This window comes from Pelophylax lessonae, assembly GCF_965119305.1.
Source record: "Pelophylax lessonae genome assembly, chromosome: 1".
NCBI classification, from domain to species: domain Eukaryota; kingdom Metazoa; phylum Chordata; class Amphibia; order Anura; family Ranidae; genus Pelophylax; species Pelophylax lessonae.
The window spans coordinates 174,752,895-174,780,646 of NC_138768.1; the positions used below are offsets into that span (position 1 = coordinate 174,752,895).

The following is a 27,752-nucleotide window of genomic DNA, read 5'->3' on the forward strand; positions in this document are numbered from 1 at the left end:
GCAATCACCCAATAATCTGATAATTAGTACACAGCTTTCGAGAGCTGATCACAACAGATCATGCAAAATTATCCGAAGGGACAAGCCCGAAAAATTTTCTCATGTGATAAGCGAAATAATGATTTTCATTTATTCAGTACATCATTCGTCCATTAAAAATGGCATGACCCAGACTGTGCATGCACAAAAAGAAATAATATATTACAATGTATTACATAATTGTGGGACCTTGCATTTTGTCTTACAAGAATTTCTGTAACCTAAATGTTTTCAATATGAGACTAGCATGCAAAAAAAAAGAGACGAATATTCGTTGGATTATCCTGTGTGTACCAGGCTTACAGAGGAAGTAAAGTGCTGGCTTTTTTTTTACTATAACCTGCAAAGTAAAGGCATAATAATTAACAAAAGCCCTTGTTGTCACGGGGCTTCGCATCCATCTTTGCCTGTCTTCCTTCCGGGTCTGCAGACTCAGGCTGTGTGACTGGCCAGAGCCGTGTGACATCACTCACGGTACAGGGCTCTGAAGAAATGGCACAGGTGGCTGTTCCTTTAGAGTTAATGAGCTGATTACGTCATCAGCAGCATAAGCAGTAAATATCTCCTAAACGTTTAGGAGATATTTACAGTACCGATAGGTAAGCCTTATTATAGGCTTAACTATAGGTACAAACAATCAATGGAAGTTTACTTCCACTTTAAAGCGGAGTTCCACCCTATAATGTAACTTCGGTCCATCTTCTTGCTCGGGGTCACCTGAAAAACAAATGGATAATCGCAATTTTTTTTTTTTTTTTTTTACTTACCTTGTTTTAGAAGATAATATACTTACCTTACTTCCTCTTCCTCCTTCTGCGGCCACGGCGAGTGGTCACTTCCTGGCTTGCAATGATTCCTCGGAGCTGAACGTCATCGCTCCTAGGAATCAATGCGCTTGCACCGGCCCCGACGTCAGTTCCGGTGCAGGCGCGTCATACCTTGCTAAACAACTTCTGGGCATGCCCAGAAGCTGTGCAGGGATGACGCTGCAGCCCCGTAAGTGACGGCAGGGCCGGTGCAGTGCAACGTGGGACCGAAGAGGACGGAAGAGGACGCAGAAGAGGATCGCACTGGCTTCAGCTGCCCACACCTGAGATGGCAGCGCTGGACAATACATTTTCAAGGTAAATATTTCTTCTAAAATGTAAGTGCAACCCGGGACAGTTCAGAGGCTATCCATTGTGGAATTCACTAGCCCTGACTGTCCCGGTGGTATTTTTATGTATTTTTTTTTGTTTTAGGTGGAACTCCACTTTAAGTCTTGAAAAATCTGATCCCCCCAAATTAAGTGATTTCAGCTTTTCAGTATGTGCTTGTTGTTGTCAGATTACATTCAAAGAAATCTCGTTATGGTAACTGCTCCCCAGATGTTCTTTTGTTAGAGTAAAACTATAGAAAAACTGTTTTGAATAGGAGTACGGGAGCGTTATAACTCGTCAGTTTTTTTTTTTTTTTTTGCTGTCTGTGTCCCACTTGGGAGATTTTGCTATTCTTCCTGTCCCATAGCCAAAATAGGAAATCTCTTCAAATTAAGAGACTCTCTTGAGGGCTTCCAGGTCACTAGAACTAGTGTCCCGATTGGAAGATTTCTCCTCTTTTTGTTCTGGGGACAACCAAAAATGTGGGATTTTCTTTTACTTTCATTGATAATAGTGAACAGGACAAATAGAAAGTATGAATCTTCCCAACTGGAGCACAGACAGCAATAAAACTTGATAGGCATTCTAATTCCTCCACTCTGTCCAAAACTAAAAGTTTTCCTTTTATTTATTTTTTAACATTAGTAAACAGCTCTGCGTGATTTGAGATCAAAAGGTCCAGCAGAGCATATTATCTAGTAGGGGATTCATGTATCATAAAATCATCTTGTAATAGGATTATACACTTCTGCCTTTTTACTGTTCCAGCGGTGCCATTACTCCATTACTTTCTGGGTAGTTAAAATCTCCCACTATTATCACTGTCCCAGCCCTTGCAGCCGTTTCGGAATCTGCAAGGAGCTGAGTAAGGAGGGGTTGTGGTTGTAACAAAACTCCAACAAAGACCATTGTCCATCAAAGACAAAGACAGACAGCACCATTTTTTTACCCTATCCCTCCGAAAGAGCAGTGTCAGGGATTTTAATAGCCCAGTCATGTGAAAAATAAAGCCAAGATTCAGCAATACCAAATAAATAATAAATCTCTATATGCACTAAAGCTTCAACTCTCCGATTTTACTTGCCAGACTTCTGGAATTTGTGGACGAACACTTTATTCCATTGTACTAATACTGTAATTACAATCAGTTGATTGTAACAGGACCCCAGTTTTGACTGGTCTGCCTCATTATATTCCTATTCTCCCTAAAGCTGGATACACACTATGCAACTTCTGTTGTTTGGTTTCCTTAAAATTTACCTTTAACTATGTAGTGCAAGGGCCTGCCTGATTGCATACAAATTGAAAGTGTTTAGGTTTGACCTCATATTATATGGTTTTGGTAAATGTAAAGAGAATTGTATAGTGTGTATCCAGCTTTAATCCTCATTTAAACAATCGCCCAGACTTCCTATAAAACCTCTCCCCTAAAGCAGCAGACCCCTGTCCAATTAGGTGAAAACTCTATAGCATAAAGGTTGTTCCCCATTAAAAAGTCAGCCCAGCGCTGTAGGAACCCAAATCCTTTTCTCTTACACCAGGTTTCTAGCCATGCATTCAGTTCTGGAAACTCCTATTGCCTTTGTTTTGTTGCTCATGGTAGAAGCAATATTCCAGAAAATATAACCTTGGAGGTCCTTCTCTTCAATTTGCATCCTAGTTCTTTTAGCGGATCCTTAAAAGGATTCTCCATCTTACATGTATTCAGCAATTGCTCCCAAAATGAAATAAGACAGCTAGGTTAGGCCCAGCGGCTCCCAGTAATTTGACTACCTGGTCCAACACATGCTAAAACCTGGTACCAGAGAGACAACAAGCCTTTCAAGTCAAGGCGATCCTGGCAACAAATTCTTCTACCAGTCTTCCTGATTATAGAATACCCACTTACAGCCAACAGTCTAGGCTTTCCTGCATTTCCCTCACCACCCCTACTAGATAGGCTGATCTCCTACCTGTTAGGGGTAGCAGTAACATCTAAAAGCTGCTGCCTGTGGAGTTTGCCACCCGCACATATTCACCCAGCTTAGCAAATTTGTTTGGGTGCCCAAATAGAAGATTGACTTTCCTTTTCTGTGAGCCCCTACCATTCCCTTCAACTACAGTAGCCCATCTTCCTACCTGATGATCCTGATTTATGCCTCAGTGTGGCAATTCACTACTCTAGATCACCAATGTGAGCTTCCTGAAGGGCAACCTGCTCAAATCTGTCACAGTGGTATTAGACCTGGAGCTATTGCTCCATTCATGTATACTTATGGTACACAGTACACTGAGCTACCCGAGCTTCAACCTTGCTAGCACTCATTATGTCAGATGCAATATTAATATTACTTACAGGAAGTTTAAAATTATACTTAACATGATCGAAAGTTCCTTTTGTTTTAAACTACTATTTTTGAAAACTCTGCTTACTCAAATCCCAACATTTGCAAGCTCAATGTGGTTTGAACAGATACTTATATACACTTGTGAACAGCTAACCCCTCCCTTTTAATTAAAAGTCTGTAAGAAAGAAAAATGCTGTTTATAAAAGTGACAAAAATGAGAGAAAGTCTAGCACCCTTTTATACCAAATAAAAAGAGTTTGTAAAAAAAAAAGCTAATAGTAACGTTTCCAAAGAAGAAAATGAATCATTTGTACCAAAAACAACATGAACTGAACAGAAGCACGCATGAGCTGAACAGAAGCACAACTTCAGTTTTCTTTTTACAAAACTCCATTTGATCTAATCCCACTTTGTTTTTTGTTTTTTTTTTTTACTGTTTGGTGTGGGAACATACCTCTAGTATGCAGCATTCAAGCAGATAGGATGATTTCCTTTAGAGTTCAAGGAAGGAGGATTTCACCAATTCTTCGAGAACATCATATGCATAATAAATATTGAGGGCAAACAAAGGCTAGTAGTAAACTGACTACCTTACTGCCTAGTTTGGAAGGAAATTGACAAAATGCACAGTCCTACCATGCCTCACTCTAGCTTCCAAAACATCAAGGTATGATACAATAAAATAGCCAAAATTTTACTATAGGGAGAGGGTTACATTCTTGCTGCAACCTTGCAGTTGGTTACTGTACAAATGTTTGTTCAGTAATGTATACTGAAAAATAATTTACCATTAAAGTGGAAAGGCAAAACCTTATTAACTCTAAAATGTACTCTCAACCCCCCCCCCCCCCCAACTTTCAAGCCTATTCTATCCAAACCTCTAAAGAAAAGATCGCTGTACTTAACTATTTTCAAGCTGCTCCGGTCTGGTCTCCAGCAAACTGTCTGGGAAAGGCCCGGGAAGTGTCGTCACCCATAGACATTCCGGCTGCCTCTCCTACACACTGAAGCTGCCGCTGAAAGCTCCACCTAGGACTGGAACGGAGAGGCTGCAGAATAGTATAGCAATCTTTTCAGGGTTAGATCGAATAGGCTAGGAATGGGGGTGGGAGTAAGTTTAGAGTTAGTTAGGTTATGGATCTATATTTAACTGTCAAAATAAGGATGGTCAGTTTCTGCAAACATTTAACCTCCTCACAAGAGATAAAAGGGAGAGTACAAAAGGCAACTATGGCCAACTAGAAGAACCGCACTTCATAATATCTTCATGTATGACCACTTACAGTGTCCACCTTATTCCATCTGAAAGTTATTTTACTTCTCGTTAGGATATGTAAATACTTTCATGTCCAATAACTTGGCACAGATGCACTTTAAAGCAAGACTAAACCCTCTTATCTTTTACAGCCAAGGCAATTGCCATTTTAGGCTTTGTTTGACCTGCAGTTTCCATGGTTTTGCACATGTGATCAGTTAATACATTAACCATTTGATGGCTTAACTGGGTTGAGAGCTGAAGCAATTTTAACAGTTATTCACGGTATGCCTTGAATGTAACGGTTATGGAAAAGACGCAAAGCAATCATTTAGTTCCACTTTAAGAAGAGGACTCTCAAAGTATGACAGATAAAAAGAATAACACATACACCAAAGACTTAAAGTGGAACTTCACTTGCTCAATCAACTGACTATTTTTAATCCTTATGCGGCTAGCATTAGAAAATAGATAGGAAAGTATATTGTATTTAATTGTTTTAACCTTTTTTTTACATTTCTTCAGTTACTTTCTGGTTTCATGCCTAGGCAAACAATGTCAAACTTCCGAGGAGTCTTCTGGAGGGTAGGAGGGGCTTTCATGGCTAAGCACACCCTTCTGATTGCATGCCGGGGGCAGATGGATACCAGGAAGTAAATGCTACATGAATCATCTGCCCTTACTCAAGACAGCCAAGGCCAGAAATGCAAAGGGATTGTTTTTTAGAAGTGATTTCTCAAAAAAAAAAAAGCATGGGGACACGGATGGATGGGGGAGCTTGATTTGAATTTTAAAAACAAATTAAATAGTGTTTGTGGTGTTCAGATGAAGTGTAGTTTTGCTTTAACTCACTGTTAAGAATCATCAAATTGTCAGATTCCTACCTGAGTTACACAACACTCAACCTTATTTTCCAAACACACATGAACAGGAACATTCACCAAGCAGAACGTACTTTTACACTGCCTGTGGCTGTATGAATCAACACTGCAAGTCCAAATGCCTGTGAAGGTCTTACTCATATTGAAAAGCTTGGACACACAGGCAGAGCAAAATACCTAGGTGGCAACCATGGCTTTTTCCATGGATACACTGGAAGAGTGAGCATAGTCACCAAAGTACAGGAATTTAGTCATGGTCAGGATTACTGGTTAAAAATAAATTTGAAAAAAAAAAAAGAAAATGAATTCAGGAATCTGTTGACTGATTATGTTTTGTGTTAGGTATGTTTTAATCAATTAGTGAATTCAAGAGCAACATGAGCTGAAGACTAAGTGATAGCTGTGGGTTAAAGTTTACCATCACATTTACTATTCAAATGTTCAATATCCAATACTGAACACTGAATAAAACGTATTATCAAACTAATATAAAATGCACTTACCAATTTGTTTTCTTGCATGTAAATTTTCTGTAGCTTTGGGCACCCTTTAGCTATTACGACCATTCCTTCATCAGAGATTTTGTAGCACTGTCCAAAATGTATATCTCTCAAATCTTTGCATCTGGAGCCCAGCTGTAGACAAGTTTTAGAAATCAGAAACTCATGCAGCATAATACAAAAGACCATTGATAGACAAACAGGTTATCACAAATAAAACTTTTCGTGTGCCTCAGACTCAACCTGTGTGGGTATTTAAAGCGGTAGTATAGTGCTTTTTTACACTTTTACCTACAGGTAAGCCTATAATAAGGCTTACCTGTAGGTACAAATAATATCTCCTAAACCGGCATGGTTTAGGAGATATTTACAGTGCATGCAGCCGCTCGCGCGAGCGGCGCATGCGCTCTGAAGGTCCGGGGGGACCTTCAATCTATTTGCCGGGAGCTTGCCGGAAAATCACTCCCGCGCGCATGCGCGGGAGTGACGTCATCGCGGCTCCGGCCAATCATCGCGCCGGAGCCGTCTCTTCCAGCCAATCACCGCGCCGGAGCCGCCGATCCCGGAAGAGACGGCGAGGGATCATGGCAGCGCCCGCAGCGATGTCCGGGGGTCCGTGTCGGGGCTTCGTTCTAAGGTAAGTAATACATAATGAGCTAGTATGCGATGCATACTAGCTCATTATGCCTTTGTCTTGCAGGTTTTTTTTTTTTTTGAACTTTGGGTTTACAACCGCTTTAAGACTTGAGAGAAATTTAAAAAGAATGTACTAAAGTAGTTGTAAACCCTGACATATACCCAGTAAAGTGGCTGTATACACAGAGATTAAAGAAATCCTCTTACATATGTTGTACCAGTTTATCTGCAGCCATTTCTCTTCTACAGCTATACAAAGCCCAAAAATCATACAGCTTGTCTGAGCTTTCAAAATAAGTGGGGCGGGGGGGGGCTGAAGCTGAAGTTACACTCTGCAGAGATCAGTGAGAGCTGATTGGAGGAAGGGGCACACCCCCTTCACACAGAACACAGGAACAGTCCTTAGGCTGTCATTCACAGGCTGTGTGCTGAAGCCCCCTCCCAGTCAAATGTTTCATCTTTTGTTGTCAGCAAAACTTGTCAGAAGTGACTCATACAGATAGCAGAGAAAGGAGGCAGCAGAGAGAAATGGCACTTAATGCTCCGGATAGAGATAAGTACACACTATAGAGGGATACGCTTTTTCTTATTTCATGTTAGAGCAGGGGTGTCAAACTCGATTTTGTTGTTGGCAGCATCAGCATTATGGTTGGTTAAAGGGCCATCAGAAACCAAGGGTCTCCCACTCTTCCTTAGATCACAGTGGGAGCAGAGCTGGGAAGCAGAAAGTGCAGGGTCTGGAGGAGGACCAGAGGAGTGGCTGGAGTCTTCTGAATGCTGAGACCAGGGGAGGTGAAGATGAGGGGGTGCTGCAGCTGCAAAGAGAGGTGCAGGATCTGCAGTAGGAGTTCTGTCCTTCTCTCTGCTGTTGACTTCTGAGGCAGGGGGTGGTGGGGATGAGGGGAGTGCTGCAGTTGCAGGAGAGGTGTGAGGGCCACATGAAATGAAGTGGAGGGCCGGATTAGGCCCACAGGCCTTGTGTTTGACACGCGTGTTAGAGGTTTACAACCACTTTAACATTAAGCCTCCTCAAACTGTTTTTACTATAAAATTGGTAGTAATAGGTAGTAAGGATAATGAATATTTGTGAAACCTAACAGCTGAAAGATTCAAATAAATGTATCCAACGGCAATAATCTAAAGGTAAAGAAATGTCACAGAGTTTCATGTTACAGAGAACCAGTCATGACTGAGCATTGTGAACATCATAAGCGTTTTTGACCTTTCTAGTTAATGGCATCTGAGCAGAACGCTTAGTGCCAGTTCACACTAGTACGACTTGTCAGGCGACTTGGTCAGCCTGACTAGTCGTGCACCGTCGCGGTCCATTGTGTGGTACAGGAACGGTTCTAATAGGAGCGACACAAGTCGCTTCGACTTAGAAAAAGGGTCCTGTACTAGTTCGGGGCGACCTGGAGCGACTTGCATAGACATTCATTTTATGAAGTCCGTGCAAGTCGCGCCGAAGTCGGATCGCCATAGTGTGAACCGACACTTAACAGTGAGCTGCTTTCCCCAGGTGGTGGATCTGAGTGAACACTTTATCCTACAGCACAGTTGGGGGAAGAATAAGACAAGATATGGATAAGAACTTATATCTGATCTGCACTAATGGCAATATTTTCTTCTTTAAAAATTGGTTTATGCTGTAAAAAATAATTTATACACAGATTTTTTTGTTCACTTGCATTTTCTCTTTTCTTTTATCGCATTTGATACAAATTTGGGTAGCTGTTTTTTCACCTAAAGTTCTTTCTAAAATACACAATGTTTATAGAAAGCTTTATATCATTCTTTTATAGGTTAAGCTTGCATTAAAGTGGAACTTTTATCAGAAAATGTAGTCCTGCTAGATTCAAACAAAAAAGATACCTTTTCAGGTATAGCTATGTAAAACAAGAAAAATAAGTGCCGATACGGTTTAAAATCCAGTAATACACTGTCTCATCCTGCTCTGCACATGCTCAGTTGCTCTATTTTAGGGCATTTTTAGAGGCCGATCTGCTGACAGCCCTAAAGTAAAATTAAACTTCCCTATCCTTTACAGCCAAGGACTCTGCTTCTGTTTGATCTGCAATTGCCATGGTGCTGCACATGTGATCAGTTATGACACCTGCCATTTGATGTTTTGACAGTTTAGTTGAAGACAGAAGCAAATGTGACAGTTAGCAATCCTGGCATTCCAAGAATGCAACTGTTTTCTGAAACTGTTAAACTAATGGGTTTAGTTTCAGTTTTATGATTTACTGCTGTTCCGGGGCTCTGGGCTTCAGCAAATTAGGAGCCTCCAGCAAAGAAGAAAAAGAGGCAATGCTGGAGGTAAGGTACAGCACACGCTAATGTTGGCAGCATAATTATTAATGTATAATATATTTTCCCTGCCAAAGAACGAACATTATTTTTTATCAAGTATGGTTAAAGTTCCACTTTAAAGATGATTTAATACTGAATACTTAGATATGCACAATTTTAATGGTTCTCCTTAAAGCGGTATTTAACCCAAAACATACACTATATTACTAAAAGTATTGGGACGCCTGCCTTTACACGCACATGAACTTTAATGGCATCCCAATCTTAGTCCATAGGGTTCAATACTGTGTTGGCCAACCCTTTGCAGCTATAACAGCTTCAACCCTTCTTAAAAGGCTGTCCACAAGATTTAGGAGTGTGTCTATGGGAATGTTTGACCATTCTTACAGCAGCGTATTTGTGAGGTCAGGCACTGATGTTGGATGAGAAGACCTGGCTCGCAGTCTCGGCTCTAATTCATCCCAAAGGTGTTTTATCGGGTTGAGGTAAGAACTCTGTGCAGACCAGTCAAGTTCCTTCATCCCAAACTCGCCAATGGTCAAACGTTCCCAGAGACACACTTATAAACCTTGTGGACAGCCTTCTCAGAAGAGTTGAAGCTGTTATAGCTGCAAAGGGTGGGCCAACTTAATATTGAACCCTACAGACTAACACTGGGATTCCATTAAATGTTCATGTGAATGTAAAGGCAGGGGTCCCAATACTTTTGGTAATATAGTGTATATTATATTGCAGCTTACCAATCATTAGATGTTGTAGCTGCATCAGTTTTCTTTTCTTAGGCTTTTTCCCCTCAGTTTGCACCTGGTGATCTGACCAATAACATACTTCTTGTATTAGAGTGCTTCCACTCTGGATGAAGGACCACAGGGGGCACCTTTGGACAGCAGTATTGTCAGTCCTGGGGGAAGGAGTATTAAATGTACTAGCAAATTTAAAAACACTAAGAAACTGAAGCCAAAGTCCAGCTAATAAAATACTTTCTAAGCAGTTACAGCAAACATTTTTTTCCTTTTGGAACAAAGGTTTTACATGAATAAATTAAAGCTGATCAGTGTAAACACCCCTGCAAGTGTTAAATGGTTTGTCTCATCTCTGCAAATGATACATTCTGCTTGAGAGCTTGTCTTTTTGCAAAACAGACTTACCGACTTGATCACCAAATGAAAAGAGAAGAAAGAAAGCTTAAAAAAGAAAACAAATGACATCTAAGAACTGGTAAGCTGCAATATAATATGTTTGCTTTTATGTTTAAAACCACTTTAAAGTATAAGTAAGCCCAGTAGGTTTGGCATTATATCTCGATGTACAAAGTTTTAAGCAAATATTTTTTTTTTTTTATCTTTGGCGGCATTGAAAGCCTGATGTGTGAACTCCTTCACTTGGCCGTGATGGTGGACTGAGTCATGTTTATTAGACAGGCAACCCCACAAAGACAAAACCCCCACTTATAACTGGAAAGGGTTAGTGGATTGTAGCACTTGATCTTGCAAGAGAGGCCTATTATCCACAGAAATCAGGCGGACTGGGCAATCTAGAGCATGATTTTCCAGGGACAAAGAGAATGAATATAACAATTAGTTTTTCCTGTGGGGCATAAGAATTCACATCCAGGAAAAAGAGCAGAATCTGACAGGTTTGTATCAGTTTCAAGAAGCTTTGGTTACCCCACTTGGGCATTCATTTACCCATGAGTTAGTGATATTGAAGGTTAGTCATGAGGTGAGCGTTGTGCTCCTGGATGTCAAGGTTCAGGTCTTTAGACTGGAAAGCAGCAATTTTGGAAGAGGTGGAATTGCTATCGATGCTAAACCAAGTGCAAGTGTCAGGAGAAACCCTTCCATCACTGCAAGTACAGGGAGAAAGGAATGATTTAAAACGCTCTTCATTCCTTTATATCTGGTAAGAGGCCACCTGTTTACTTGGTGAAGGTACAAATGATTCAGTTTTTGAGGTGTCGTCAGAGGTTTCTTTGGAACGATTATCACATATATGCCCTTTTCATCTTTCACTCTGGTAAGAAGTATATTCAAGAGGTGGTGGGAAACTGTCACAACCTTGCTGAAATCACTTCATCACCAGTTTAACTTCACATTTTCTACACCTGGATTTTTCTTTGGGAAAAAAAAACTGAATTTGTTCAGCACCTGTTTGGACACCAATACTTTTTTGTTCAGCACTTGTATGGACTTTAAGAGTCGGTTCACACTGAGGCGACACGACTCCTTACTACTTCAGGGGCGACTTGTGCATTACCATGCACCACGACTTCGGAGCGACTTGCAGGGACTTCACATAATGGAAGTCTATGCAAGTCGCTCCGAGGTCGCCCCGAAGTAGTACAGGACCCTTTTTCTAAGTCGGAGCGACTTGTGTCACTCTTATTAGAACGGGTCCTGTAGCGGTCAATGGACCGCGAGGGAGAGCGACTTGTCAGGCTGACAAGTCGCGCTAGTGTGAACCGACTCTAACACTTTGTGGACTTTTCATTAATTGCTTTGTTTATATGTAAATGTTCATTAATAGTTCATTGTTTATTTAACCACTTAAGCCCCGGAAGATTTTACCCCCTTCCTGACCAGGGTGTTTTTTTCGATTTTTTACTGTGTGACTTTAACAGACAATTGCGTGGTCGTGCGACGCTGTACCTAAACGAATTTGACGTCCTTTTTTTTCCCACAAACAGAGCTTTCTTTTGGTGGTATTTGATCACCTGTGCGATTTTTTGATCATGCACTATAAACAAAAAAATAGCGTCAATTTTGCAAAAATAACAATATTTTTCACATTTTTTTATATGAAATTCCCAAAAAAATGTAAAATCAAAATTTTTTAACATTTTCGGCCAATTTATTTTATGCTACATATGTTTGGAAAAAAAAAAATCGCAAAAAGCGTATTTTGATTGGTTTGCGCTAAAGTTATCGCGTTTACTAACAAAAGGGAAAGATTTTTGTCATTTTTGTTTTTTTTTTAACACGTAATGGTGGCGATCTGCGTTTTTTTTGCGGTACTGCGACATTGCGGCGGACAGATCGGACCCTTGACTGACATTTTTGACACTTTTGGGGTTACCAGTGACATTTCTACAGTAATCAGTGCTATACATATGCACTGTTACTGTAAAATTACACTGGCAGTGAAGGGGTTAACTTTTTTTGAGAGGGAGGGGAGGTGTGTGTCCCTAGGGGCGTGATTCTAACTGTGATTGGCTGTGGCTTGAGGTGTAGGAACAGTGATTAACGGTCCTACATAGTAGAACCGTATGATCACTGTTTCTACACAGGGGAGAATGACAGGCGGCTTGTTTACATCAGCCGCCTGACTTTCTTCCTCTGCACCGACGATCGGCGAGTGACCGGCGGACATTGGGTCATGCGCACGGACTTGCTGGGGAACGAGCCGGGGCGGGCACGCGCCTCCGCGGGCGCGCTCGCCCGCTATTGGCTCCCAAGCAAGTGACAGGCTAGTGACGTATATATACGTCACTTTGCCTGGCCGGGGCTGACTGCCGACGTATATCGTCGTGCGGCAGTCGGCAACCGGTTAAACATCATATCACATTGTAGTGCACCAAACTATTTTCACTAACCCCACATACACCTGGGTGAAGTTTCACTAGCAGAGGAGTAACTCCTGAACTACTGTATTCACTGTTAAAAAAAAGAACTATGGCCAAAATTACCAGATACGATGCAATCTGTCGCTGGCATTAACTGTTAAACTAGCATTAAGCAGTTTTTAATTTCCAGGGTTCCATAGAACCATGGTTTAATTACCAGTTTATATGGCCAACAGATCCATTATTTTTTACTTTCTTTAATAGGCTAAAAGTTGCTGTTACAGCTTTTATTCTTGCAGTTTTAATCTTTTTCAAAAAGGTTAAAAACAACCTTTTGCTGTAACGGTTTTAAAAAACATTATCTGGAGCTAGGCTTCAATTTATTTAGCTTTTTTACAGTGGTTGTAAACCTCAGGCATGAAATAATCATGTATATCCCTCTATAGTGTGTACTTGTCTTAATCAAGAGCACTAAGTGACACTTTTGTCTGCGGCTTTGTTCCTCTGCTATCAGCATGAATCACACCTTACAAGTTTTCCTGACACAAAGAGAAAAAAGGGCACAGGGAGGGAGTACCAGTTGATTGGCAGCCTCAGCTCGGTTCCTATGAGCTGTGCGGAGGGCACTGTGTCCCTTCCCTTCAATCAGCTGTTAGAGCTCTCCTCACTGAGCTCTGCAGCATGTAACTTCAGCTCTCCATCCCCTTTTTTTAAAAACTCTCAGACAAGCCTAAACATTTAGCAATTTGAATGGATGTAGAGAAGAGAAGGCTGCAGATGGACAGGTACAACCTATGTAGGAGGATGGGTTTTATCTCTGTATATCATCTGAGGCCAGTCACTTCACTGGGTACATTTAAAGGTTTACAACCACTTTAGGCCCGCCATATAGCAGTTTTACAGCTACACCACCTACGGCACCTGTGTACCGAATCAGGTCTATTTTCGTGATCTGACAGTTCTGGGTAGGGGGCACACATGTGACTACACAGCGGAAGCCAACTGCCGGGTGCATGGTACCCGATGTCCTCTGACACCGCCAATCGTTTGGCAGAAAGAACTGCGATCTGCCTATGTAAACAAAGAAAGGGATGTAATTTGTGTCCCTCCAAAGCAGGGAATAAATTCCATCTTTTTTCCCTTAGTAAAAGCACCTCACACAGGTCACGATTGTCATATTTGGATGTCCAGTCAATAAATCTGGATTTTGACTCAACCTGGAGTGCTGCCAATTTCTTTTTCTTTATTAAATCTATGTTAGTGAGCACTTCTCCTTTGCCGAGATAATCCATCCACCTCACAGGTGTGGCATATCAAGATGCTGATTAGACAGCATGAATATTGCACAGGTGTGCCTTAGGCTGGCCACAATAAAGGACACTCAGTTTTACTGTATTGGGGGGTTGGGGGGGTCCAAAAACCATTCAGTATCTGGTGTGACCATTTGCCTCACGCAGTGCAACACCTCTCCTTCGCATAGAGTTGACCAGGTTGTTGATTGTGGCCTGTGGAAAGTTGATCCACTCATCTTCAATGGCTGTACAAAGTTGCTGGATATTGGCAGGACCTGGAACACACTGTCGTATATGCCAATCTAGAGCATCCCAAACATGCTCAATGGGTGACATGTCCGGTGAGTATGCTGGCCATGCAAGAACAGGGATGTTTTCAGCTTCCAGGAATTGGGTACAGATTCTTGCAACATGGGGCTGTGCATTATCATGCTGCAACATGAAGTGATGGTCATGGATGGATGGCAAAACAATGGGCCTCAGGATCTCATCACGGTATCTCTGTGCATTCAAAATGCTATCAATAAAATGCACCCGTGTTCCTTGTCCATAAGATACACCTGCCCATACAATAACTCAACCGCAACCATGGGCCGCTCGATCCACAACATTGACATCAGCAAACGGCTCACCCACACAATGCCATACACACTGTCTGCTATCTGCCCTGTACTGTGAAAACCAGGATTCACCCGTGAAGAGAATACCTCTCCAAAGTGCCCTATGCCATCAAATGTGAGCATTTGCCCATTCAAGTCGGTTACGATGACAAACTGCAGTCAGTTCTAGACCCTGATGAAGACGACGAGCATGCAGATGAGCTTCCCTGAGATGGTTTCTGACAGTTTGTGCAGAAATTCTTTGGTTATGCAAACTCATCGTTGCAGCAAATGTCTGGGTGGCTGGTCTCAGACGATCTTGGAGATGAAGATGCTGGATGTGGAGGTCCTGGGCTGGGGTGGTTACACGTGGTCTGCAGTGGTGAGGCCGGTTGGATGTTCTGCCAAATTCTCTGAAACACCTTTGGACATGGCTGGTAGATAAATGAACATTCAATTCATGGGCAACAGCTCTGGTGGTCAATCCTGTAGCCAGTATGCCAATTGCACACTCCCTCAAAACTTGCGACATCTGTGGCATTGTGCTGTGTGATAAAACTGCACATTTTAGAGTGGCCTTTTATTGCAGTCAGCCTAAGGCACACCTGTGCAATATTCATGCTGTCTAATCAGCATCTTGATATGCCACACCTGTGAGGTGAATGGATTATTTCGGCAAAGGAGAAGTGCTCACTAACAGATTTAGACAGATCTGTGAACAATATTTTAGAAATAGGCCTTTTGTGTACATAGAAGATCTTGGAGTTCAGCTCATGAAAAATGGGAGCAAAAACAAAATGTTGCATTTATAATTTTTTTCAGTGTATATTAAAATGTACACGTTAATCATAGGATGACAATACTGCTGTTCGATTTCAGTGTAGAACTAACAGTTTTGTAGCCCTATTACAGGAAGGAAAAAAATAATAAACCTACTGGCAGGATCAACAGATAATGAAACAATGTTAAGGGAGACCCATAAAAACATGCTGTGTTAATTCTACAGACAAACTGCATGATATAGGTCATTTTTTGTATTTCACTCATAGCTCCACTGTTAATGCCAACACACAATTACAGTCTTCATCAATTCAGGATGGTGCAACTAGTCGTCCATGTTTCCCGTTACTTTAAAAAGTTAGTTTGGGCCAGCTTGGCTGTAATGAATGCTGTTTTGCAGCTGCCCCACACACTTCCCTTCTGTGGCCGGAATGTAAGTCTGTCATGTGGCATCTCAGCCATTCAGGAAGTGTCTTGTATTTTTTTCAATAAATATGATGCATTATATGATGGGCTTAAGCGGAGCTCCACCTTCACTGCATACAGCAGCTCAGTAATTAGAAAAGGCATGGATGCCTGAAGTTGTTGTTAAAACGTTGTATGCTCACTATAGTATAGTATAATATATATAGTATAGTATAATCCGCTTATAACATGTCCTTTTGACAGAAGGACTTGATCAATCAACTTCTGTCGATCGAGGGTGACCACACAGAAGGACCAGCCAATTTTCGATGTATGGCCAGTTTAACTCATTATGCCTAAAAAGTGTGTGAAAAGTGTTGTAGAAAATGTATGTCAGCAATTTGCTTTTTTTTTTTTAAAAGGTTTACATTAAAAGGCATCAAATATTAGAGATCGTACCTGGTTGAGTGCCATGTCTGTTAGCCGATCCTGATTCCCAACATGCACCTTTTGCAGGGAAGGACAATGTGTAGCCAGAGCAACAAGTGACGAGTCAGACAGCTGTTTACACCGGTAGGCAGTGTATTTCACCAGACCTGAGCAATTCATCGCCAGTTTGCAGATGCCAGCATCTGTCACATTCAGACAGTCTGAAATGTTAATTTCCGTTATATTCCAGCATCTAGATGCAATCTTTTCTAATAAGTTATCCTTCACCTGAAAAAAAAAAGAAAAAGAGGATACATTAACAAACTGCTATATACATTACCAATTACAATGACATACAGAATCACCACCATCTGCTTTTCTATGTCAGCATCAACAACAGACTAGGATATTTCAAATAGCTTTAGAATTATTTTACTAAATGCTTTGGCCTGGTAGGTGTGAAATAAATGATATGTAAACACTAACCAAAAGTCTTCACTCAAAATAAGCCTAGGGATAAAAGGTCATGAAAAAAAAAAAATGTGGTTACTGATTGATTTAACCACTTGTTGGCGGTCATCAGCCCACCTCTCCGTTTCAGCCAATCACAGGAAGCTTTGCGTTCATTCACAGAATACAAAGCTGCCTATGAATGACTGAGCGCTTGAGACCGATTCTGCATTGTTCCAGATGTGAGATGGGAAGTCTCTATCTCACAGCTGAAACCCAGCACTGTGGGGTTGATTTACTGAAACTGGAGAGTGCAGCTGTGCATAGTAGCCAATCAGTTTCTAACTTTGGTTTGTTCAATTAAGCATTGACAAACAAACCTGGAATCTGAATGGTTCCTACACAGAGATGAACCAGATTTTGCACTCTCCAGCTTTAGTAAATCAACCCCTGTGTACTGTATGTAGCCAAAGCTACATGCAATACATACAGTGCTTGAAGCCGGAGCAGCACTTGGTGAAGGAAATAGTTTGCTTGAACCAGCTTGGTCCAAACAAACTGTTTCAATGTACAGAAAACCTAAAGATCTTAATTTAACATTAAAGCCGATTATACTTCAGTTTTTTTACTCATGTACTTTGTATTCATATAGCAAATTGAAAACCTAACATTGAATTGGTTGTAAAGGCAGAAGGTTTTTTTTTTTTTTGTTTGTTTTTTTTTATCTTAATGCATTCTTTTGCATGAGCGCCCATTCAGACTGGCGCGTCACGACTTGCTCGGCGCGACTTGCAGGGACTTCATATAATTGAAGTCAATGCAAGTCGCCTCCAGGTCGCCCCAAAGTAGTACAGGACCCTTTTTCTAAGTCAGAGCGACTTGTGTCGCTCCTATTAGAACGGGTCCTGTACTATTCAATGGCGAGCGACCGACCAAGACTTGTCAGGCGACATGGTCGCGCTAGTGTGAATGGACCCTGAAGATAAAAAAACCTTCTGTATGCAGCAGCCCCCCTCTCACTTACCTAAACCCCACCTCGATTCCAACAATTTTGTACAAGAGTCTTGGCTGTCAGGGACTCTCCATCTTCATTGGCTGAGACCGTAGTGGACGCCATTGGCTCCTGCTGCTGTCAATCAAAATCAGTGAACCAATGAGGAGAGAGGGGGGGGGGCAGGACAAGCCATGGCTCTGTGTCTGAATACACACAGAGCAACGGCTCTGCTTGGGTGCCCCCATAGCAAGCTCCTTGCTGTGGGGGCACAGGGCAGGAAGGAGGGGCCAGGAGTGCCAGCAAGGGACCAGAGAAGAGGAGGATCTGGGCTGCTTTGTACAAAACCACTGGACAGAGCAGGTATTGTTATTTTGAAAAAAAAAAAAGGGACTTAACCACTTTACTACCAGTCACGTAACCTCTACGTCGGCTGACTTTGAGTGGTTATACCGGGATGATGCCTCTAGCTAGAGGCATCATCCCGGTACCGTTGTTTGAAGCCGGCGGTCGGCTTTCCGTCGGTAACGATCGATGCGGCTCGGGAGCCGCTCGATCGTTACCCGGGGGGGCGGGAGGGGACGTCCCCCCCCTCCCGCCGCCTTCCGCGGCTTTGCTCGGGGCTACCGTCCCACCGGGAGCCCCGAGCACCCAGCCGGCACGTCCGCCGGCTGGATGGAGTCCCGATGAATGCCGGAAACGGCATCGATCGGGTCTCCGATGACGTAACCCGGAGGCGGCGTCCATGACGTCACGTCCGGGTTACTGTGCTGCAAAAGGCGGCAGATTTGAAAAACGGCTGTATGCAAAAATGCCGTTTTCGGCGTTTTGCATACAGGGAAGTGTAGTGGAGGGGTCTAGGGTCTTTTAGACCCTCGATCCCTCCATAAAGTGTACCTGTCACGACATAATGCTGTCACCAGGGATGTTTACATTGCTTGTGACAGCAATAAAAGTGATCAGATTTTTTTTTTTTTTAAAAAACCTGTAATAAAGTTTAAAAAAAAAGAAAAAATAAATAGGAAAAAAAAAAAAAAAAAAATTTAGCCGTCCCCGTCACCGTTAGCTCTCGCACAAAAAAAAACGTATACGCAAGTCGAGCCGCAAATGAAATCGCTGTTCAAACCACACATGTGAGGTATCGCCGCGATCGCCAGAGCGTGGGCAATAATTTAAAAAAAAGAGCTACACTCTAACTCTAAACTGGTAACCGTTAAATAAATTTAAAGCGTCGCAGATTGAGATCTCTATTGACCGTAGTTTGTCGCCATCCCACGGGGGGGCGCAATTTTAAACCGTAACATGTTTGGTATCTATTTACTCGGCGTGACATCATCTTTCACAATATATAAAAAAAATGGGCTAACTTTACTGTTTAGTATTTTTTAAATGCAGTGAAATGTGATTTTTCAAATTTTTTCCAAAAAAATGGCGTTTTAAAGACCGCTGCGCAAATACCGCGTGACAAAAAATTTTGCAATGACCGACATTTTATTCTCCAGAGTCTTTGCTAAAAAAATATATATAATGTTTGGGGGTTCTAAGTAGTTTTCTAGGAAAAAATACTGGTTTTAACTTGTGAACAAAAAGTGTCCGAAATAGGGCTGGGGCTAAAGTGGTTAAATATCACTTTATATATCAAAGCACATCTAGCTAAAGGGTCATAGAATTCTTATTACATTCATTTTTTGGAATTCCAAGAAAGACTAAATCATCCACCATGTTTTACTGTAAGCAATCCTGGCTTTGCTTTTATTTATTGACCTAAAATTCAGGCAGCACAACATTGTTTCCCCCTTCAATCGATTTCCTTTTTGTGATCCAGTTTTTCCTTCCCAAATAAATATAAAACTACAAAAACATTTTTTTTTAACAAAAGAAACAAAACTTTTCTGCATTTCTATGGAAAAGAAAATCAGACTGAAGCAAATCATATGAAGGTTTTTGTAGCAGTTGGGGAAAAAAAGCTTGCTTGTACAAAAGCCATTCTTCATCATACTTTACAAGCCGCAATTAACTGCATAAACACAATAAGCGACTGCTGAGAATCCTAAGTATCCTAAATGAGATCCAAACAGATGAGTAATTTTAGCAGGCAGACAATATTGTGGATACTTATTTGAAATAATCACATATTGACAAATGATTAAGCCAGACCACAGCACTTCCCCTGGGTTGTAACGTGACTATGCAACATCAATATAATTCCATAAAACAAATCAAAAGGCATCCTTTTCAGTCAGCAGTAGTTGATATGATAACCTTGCAGTTCTAGAGACTTCAGCAGCAAATTCACCTGGCCTTGTCTCCACCTCTCTACTCTACTAAGGAGGACAGGAGAGAGTGTTATTAGTCATTGGACTTCAAGGATTAGAGATAGTGGAAAACATAATGAGGGAATTAACACAAAAGAGCATCTAAAATGATTCATGCCACGTGATATCTGGAGTAATTAGCTTAGTGGTAGCAGCATTTTTAGTGAGTCCATTCTTGTCCAAAATTCTAGTTTAGGGCTTTTTGGGTCACTTTTATTTAACAAACTTAAAAAGATTAACAAAAAGAAATGGCCCATGCAGGGGATTTTCACTATCAAAAACACCAAAAAAATGCCAAGCCCCCTGGCTCTCTTCAGCAACACTACTGTTTAGGCTTTCAAACCTTGGCTCTTGGCTGGTCCCTTAGACCTGCTCACACAATACTTCAGTTTCTGCATGTCTCTCTCAGCTCTCCTGGCTCTCTTAGCACACCCAGCTCTCTCAGCAGTTTCAGTTGCAGCACCTGGTCTCTTGATAGGGGTTCTCCTTATACCCTGGGCTCTCGAACTCCTCTGAAGCTTCCAGGTTCCCTACAGACCCCTAGACTCACCTATTCATCCTGGCTCTCTTGATTTTCCAGACTTGCCTAACCCTCTCGACTATCTTTTAGCCCTATAGACAAGGAATCTGTCCTCCAGTATGAACTGTGGTGTTTTGTGTGGAGGACACCTGTCTCCTAACAGGAGATGTGAACTATGCCCAAGTCCTTCATTATAATGGCTATGCACACATGCACTCCGTTATACCTGAAGGGTTCCACATGTACTGTCACTTTAAGGCTGGCTCCACCCAGGAGTAATGACAAGGGTCAAGGGGTAGAGTGGCCATCTTAGAGCACATGTAATAGAAGCAAACAAGATATGCCTGTCCTGAGATGCATGTTGTTGTAGTGCACAGTGAGTACTGAATAAACATCGTCTTGTGTCTCTCACAACACAGAGAACATAACAGTGGCGACCAGGATGGGATTTACAAAAGTTACTATCAGTCAGAGAGAAAAAAAAAAAAAAAACATTGTGGATTGTCACCTGGATAAAAACACTCACAGAGCCCAGCAGGGAAATGTCATTGATCGGGACATTAGGTGAATTTGATGGAGAACAGACATCCTGGAGTTCCTGAGTTGATAGACTGGAACAGTATTTTGGTGCAAATGCCATCCCAGGCGACAGGCAAGTAGCAGTATTTATGACAGTGGTTGGTGGTAGGACATATGACACTCTTAGGGATCTCCTTTTCCCTGACAAACCAGCAACTAAGACATTGGCAGAGCTCCTGACACTATTAGAGGATCACTTCCAGAGTAAACCACTAGAGATTGCAGAAAGATTCCGGTTCTATCAGCGGCAGCATCAGCCAGGTGAAGAAATTAAGGCTTATGTGCTCGCCCTTCGCAGACTAGCCTCAACCTGTTCTTTTGGGTAGTACTTCCCTACTGCACTGAGGGATACGTTTGTCATGGGACTGAATAGTGAGTCTAGTCAAAAGAGACTGTTAACAGAGAAAGATCTTACCCTTACAAAGGCAATTGAGATAGCTTCAGTGATGGAAATGGCTGTGAAAGATACAGAGAAATTGAACCCCCAGGGCAAAAGGGAAGAGGTTAAAGAGGAAGGTTTCAGAACAGCAGTCAAGCCAACTGCAGCAAACTAGAAATACAGACCCTCACCAAGCCGAGAGTCAGCTTGCTACCATTGTGGGAATACAGACCATGATCACAAAGTCTGCCGGTTTAAGGATCAGACCTGTCATAATTGTGGTAAGGTACCAGGTATTCTACAAGGGTCAGACAAAGAGGCTGCCATTAAATATCCTAGAACATGGGGGACCCCCTCTCTTTGGGAGACTGGATTGCTCACTTTGGTGTGCCAGACATCACCATAAACCCCTGTAGTATTGTTACCATTCATTTAGGAGATAGAGGGATGGGTGGTGTCCCTGAAGCAGCGGCTCCCAAAGGTCTTTGATAACCAGTTGGGGAAAATAAAGCATGACTGTGTGAGACTTAGGCTGAAACCCAACGCCCAGCCTAAGTGCTTCAAAGCTCGGACAGTACCTTTGGCACTCCGAGCAGGAGTGAAAGCTGAACTAAGTCGGCTGGAGGAATAAAGTGTCATCTCAAAGGTAGAGCACAGCGAGTGGGCATCACCAGTTGTGCCAGTAAAGAAAGCAAACGGGGACTTACGCATTTGTGGCGATTTCTGCATGGCACTAAACTCTCAACTGGAGATAGACCAGTATCCCCTACCCAGAGTAGATTACATTTTTGCCTCTCTTGCAGGAGGTCAAAAGTTCATCAAGCTTGATCTCAGGCAAGCATATTTACAGTTTGAGGTCCACCTTTCGTCCCGCAAGTTTCTAACTATCAACACCCATAAGGGGCTGTATGAATACAATCAGATGGCGTTTGGTGTAGCCTCTGCCCCAGCCATTTGGCAACGAAAAATGGATGAGATTTTGGCGGACATTCCTTTCACGCAGTGCCTGCTAGATGATATACTCATCAAGGGACTGACGGACCAGGAACACAAGCGGAATGTGGAGCTTGTGTTGATGAGACTCCAAGAGCAGGGTCTAAATGTGAACTTAGCGAAAGGCCAATTCATGGTACCTAAATTGGAGTTTTGTGGCCACCTTGTGGATGCGGAGGGTATATACACCACAATAGCCAAAGTTGATGCTTTAGTCAAAGCTCCAGCCCCAACCGACGTCCAACAGCTGCGATCATACCTTGGTTTGTTAACTATTACCACAAATTCCTGCCAGATCTGGCACACATCTCGTTTCTGCTGAACAAGCTTTTGGAGAAACACTCCAGATGGGACTGGTCGGCTGCATGCCAACGTGCTTTTGAAGTTTCTAAGCGGAAGCTGTTGGCGTCATGCATGCTCGTGCACAATGACCTCCAGAGGCCTCTCACCTTGGCTTGTGATGCCTCACCCTATGGACGGGGGGCTGTACTATCTCTCATTTTACCAGATGGGTCAGAAAAACCAGTGGCATTTGCCTCTAGGTCCTTGACAAAAGAAGAAAGCAATTACTCTCACATTGACAAAGAGGCTCTGGCGCTCATTGTTAGAGATTTAGAGTTTAAATAATAAAGTCTCTGAAATATATATTGTAATGATGTTCTTATGAAGGTTACTCCATTTTGCCTTTGTCAAGGACAGAGAAGCCATTTTGCTATGTATGTATTTCTATTATGAGAGAAGCTATGTGTTAACTATAGAACAAACCATATATGTAAGAGTGGTTACCTTTATATTTAGAAGAACTAACTTCTTGGATATATACTTTTGCTGACATTGAATTTACAAACAGCATAAAGACTGCTGAATTTAAAGAATAACTAGGAGACGAAAGAGAACATCTTACACTCTGATGACACGTAACATCTGTACTTCTCTCCTTTTGATGCTAGAAAAACTATTCTATGTTCTTTTGTATTGTATGCCTTGCTTTGTGTTAAAAGAATAAACAACTTTCTGAAGAATCCTGACAGCTGAAAAGTCTATTTCGAACACTCATATGGGCAATTAAAAAGTTTTATCATTACCTGTATGGTAGGGAATTCACCATACTGATGGACCATAAACCACTCCTTCAGATCTTTAGCCCTGACAAAGGCATCTCTCAAACTACTGCGGCCCGTCTTCAATGCTATGCCCTATTCCGGGCGCATACAGCTACAAAATCCAGTATCGCAGCCATGATGCCAATGCTAATGCAGACGCAATGTCCCGACTGACAGGGACGTCAACAGACTCTTCTCCACCAGTCAAGAGTTGTCAGTTACACCAGCCTGTCCTTTAAAGCAAGATTTGGTGCCTCAAGCCAAGGTGGTGGGACGTTAAGGGCTCAGTCAGGTAATAGAACACGTAGTAAATAAAAACGGTTACAATTTATTGAAGATAATTTGCATAATAATACATACAATGATAATCATCATAATGTGCCAATGGGTTATAGACCCATGTGAGAAGGTGAGAAATAAGGTAGAGAAGTGACAATGTGAATGGTGACTCTGATATAGATCTCTGTCTGTTCTTGCTCAATATGTGTGAGCTTTGTTGAGAGAGAGTATATCTGAAACTTCCTACCAGCCTGTCCTTCCTTTCTTCTGGGGAGGTAGCAGCCCATACAGCCAAGGATACCTTGGCCGGAGGTCTGTTCACCCTCTGAGCTAGGGGATCCCTTCTTGGCCCTGTTTCCTCCAGTCCCAAGTCGCTGGGTGCCCATCCTCAACGACACTGTCGCCCTCCTGACTGGTTACAGCTGCAAGACCGGTTAAAAGACTTTCGACAGGCCTGCCAAAAGTGATACAATGCCATTTTATCCCCATAGCTTCCCTGGAAGTTTGTTCTCACATCTGGATGCGGGAGAAGCCATGTGAATCTCCTGTGTTGGAGGACTGTGTTGGACAATTATTAGTTACTGTTTTGTGCCTGTTCTCATTTTGCTGTGTTTTTTTTATGGATGGATGGATGGAAGGTGGTATACCTGAAGGGTTCCACATGTACTGTCATTTTAAGGCTGGCTCCACCCAGAAGTGAAGACAAGGGTCAAGGGGTAAAGTGGCCATCTTAGAGCACATGTAATAGAAGCACACAAGATAGGTCTGTCCTAAATGCATGTTGAAGTGCACAGTGAGTATGGAATAAACATCCAATGTTCCAGACCAGAGTCTTGTGTCTCTCACAACACAGAGAATATAACAGACTCACAGCCTGCTAGTCTCCTGCAAGACTCAGACACTGGATTGAAGATTTCTTCACTCCCAAAACTCATCAAAATCTCCAAACTCTAGAACCCAATCCAGGCATACAAAAACCTTGATAAAGTTGTAAAATCACCTTTCTCCATTCAGAATCAGTATTCCAGAGACCCGCACTCTGTATATGTGCAAATCCTGTGTCAAAGCCCTAAAAAGTGCTGAAAAGTATTCATAACCCTTGACATTTTCCACATTTTGTCATGTTACAACCAAAAAGGTAAATGTGTTTTATTGGGATTTTACGTGATAGACCAAATACAAAGTGGCACATAATTGTGAAGTGGAAGGAAAATGACAAATGGTATTCAACATTTTTTTTACAAATAAATATCTGAAAAATGTGCTGTGCATTTGTTTTCAGCCCCCTAAGTCAATTCTTTGTAGAACCACCGTTCGCTGCAAATCTTTTTGGGTACGTCTCTACCAGATTTACACATCTAGAAAATGAAATGTTTGCCCATTCTTCCTTGCAAAATAGCTCAGACTCTATCAGATTGGATGGAGAGCATCTGTGAACTGCAATTTTGAAGTCTTGCCACAGATTCTCAAATGGATTTAGGTCTGGACTTTGACTGGTCCATTCTAACACATGACCATTCCCTTGTAACTCTGGCTGTATGTTTAGGGTCGCTGTCCTGCTGGAAGGTGAACCTCCACCCCAGTCTCAAGTCTTTTGCAGACTCTAACAGGTTTTCTTCTAGGATTGTGCTGTGTTTGGCTCCATCCATTTCCCCATTAACTCTGACCAGCTTCCCTGTCCCTACTGAAGAAAAGCATCCCCACAAACGGATGTTGCCACCACCATGTTTCACAGTGAAGGTGGTGTTTTCAGGGTGATGTGCAGTGTTAGTTTTCCACCACACATAGTGTATTGCTTTCAGGCTAAAAAATAAAAATTTTGGTCTCATCTGACCAGAACACCTTCTTCCACATGTTTGCTATGTCCCCCACTGGGCTTCTTGCAAACTACAAATGGGACTTCTTATGGCTTTCTTCCAACAATGGCTTTCTTCTTGCCACTCTTCCTTAAAGGCCAGATTTGTGGAGTGCACGACTAGCAGTTGTCCCGTGCACGGATTCTCCCACCTGAACTGTGAATCTCTGCAGATCCTCCAGAGTTACAATGGGCCTCTTGGCTGCTTCTCTGATTAATGCTCTCCTTGCCTGGCCTTTTAGTATAGGTGGACAGCCATGTCTTGGTAGGTTTTCAGTTTTGCCATACTCTTTCCATTTTTAGATGATGGATTGAACAGTGCTCCGTAAAATGTTTAACGCTTGGGATATTTTTTTATACCCTAACCCTGCTTTAAACTTCTCCACAACTTTCTCCCAGACCTGTCTGGTGTGTTCCTTGGCCTTCATGGTGCGGTTTATTCACTAAGGTTCTCTAACAAACCTCTGAGGGCTTCACAGAACAGCTGTATTTATACTGAGCTTACATTACACAGGTGGACTCCATTTACAAATTAGGTGACGTCTGAAGGCAATTGGTTCTACTAGAATTTAGTTTGGGTTATCAGAGTAAAGGGGGCTGAATAGAAATGCAAACCACACTTTTCAGATATTTGTAAAACATTTTGAAATATTTATCATTTTCCTTCCACTTCACAATTATGTGCCGTTTGTGTTGGTCTATCACATAAAATTCCAATAAAATACATTTACGTTTTTGGTTGTAACATGAAAAAAATTTCAAGGGGTGTGAATATTTTTTCAAGCCACTGTATCTACTTCCCTTGTCACAGTGCCTCACACTGTCACAGCAGATATATGCTTACATCCACAGACAGTCCCGGCTCCTTTCAGTCTATTAATCAGTTGCACAGGTTTAGCGGCCACTGATGGTTGGAACACCTTCGATGCCAGCCACAAGTATTTGCAGTATATTTGATGCAAGATTCCGCAGGAGGGCTCTTTTGCTCAAGTAAATGTGGCCTAAGATGCTTTGCAGTTATAAAAATTATTAAAAGCTGAACACTGATCAGCTTATTAAAAAAACCTAGGGTGGCAATCACCTCCCCTATGTAGCATGGGGTCTGAAGCGGTTTTAGTTTTGGGGGATTTCATAGAGAGGAATACTTATTATTTCTGCTTTCCTCAAGAGTCATTTTTCTTCGCTGAAGCAGCTCCAGTTCCAGAATGTGGAAGGGATTTTAACAGAATCAAGAGAGTGTCATAACCATATAAAATTGAAAAAAGTTTTCTTTACATCATGAGCAAAAACAGATACAGAAGGTAAAAACATGAAAATGGGTCATATTATATATATATATATATATATATACACACACACACACACACACACACACACACACACACAAACATGTATACCCCATAGAACCACACAAGTGGAAGTCTGAAAAGTGCACTCCGACATGTTTCAATGTTTTTGTACTCTGCAGGGGGGTATTGCAAAAGAGGGCACATTTCTACAAGAAACACATGCATTGTTGTAAACCATAATACTGAAAAGTATTAAATAACATATGATAACTTATAAAGTTAATACGGGCCAATGTACTAATGAATCACCCCAGGAACCCGGGGAGCACAGACCGCACAGGTGAGAAATGAAAAATCAAGGGACAAGTTGCCCCTAAGAAGAAAATATACCAATAAAGTAAAATAAAGGTATTATTTCTCTAAATTACATCTCACCCAACCCCTAACTAAATGAACATTAAACCACTGCCATATGGGAAGGGGAGGGTGGATCATTTTAATAACTTAGAGTTCAGCTTTATAAGAGAACAAGTCGTTGAATTAGTAATAATTCAAATCTGCACTCTTAGATTCTGGCTACTGGCCAAAGATGCAGAAGTGTCATGTGAAAAAAAAAAAAAAAAACTATCATTTTATTTACAAATCACTGTAGTATTAGAGCCCATTCACATTAGCGTGACTTGTCAGCCTGACAAGTAGCGGTATGTCGTGGTCCATTGAGTAGTACAGGACCCGTTCTAATAGGAGCGACACAAGTCACTCCGACTTAGAAAAAGGGTCCTGTACTACTTTGGGGCAACCTCGGAGCGACTTGCATAGACTTCCATTATGTGAAGTCTCTG

The 27,752-nt window shown here is 41.9% G+C and overlaps 1 protein-coding gene across 1 annotated transcript in view; it reads right to left on the reverse strand.

The window, feature by feature from the left end:
• Positions 1-27,752, reverse strand: part of FBXL17 (F-box and leucine rich repeat protein 17) — a 1,141,969-nt gene that overhangs the window by 1,076,369 nt on the left and 37,848 nt on the right. The window contains exons 3-4 of the mRNA XM_082263778.1: positions 16,188-16,445; positions 6,145-6,276 (exon numbers count right to left, since the gene is read on the reverse strand). Coding sequence (XP_082119904.1) covers positions 6,145-6,276; positions 16,188-16,445 — 390 coding nt within the window. The remainder of the gene's footprint in view (positions 1-6,144; positions 6,277-16,187; positions 16,446-27,752) is intronic.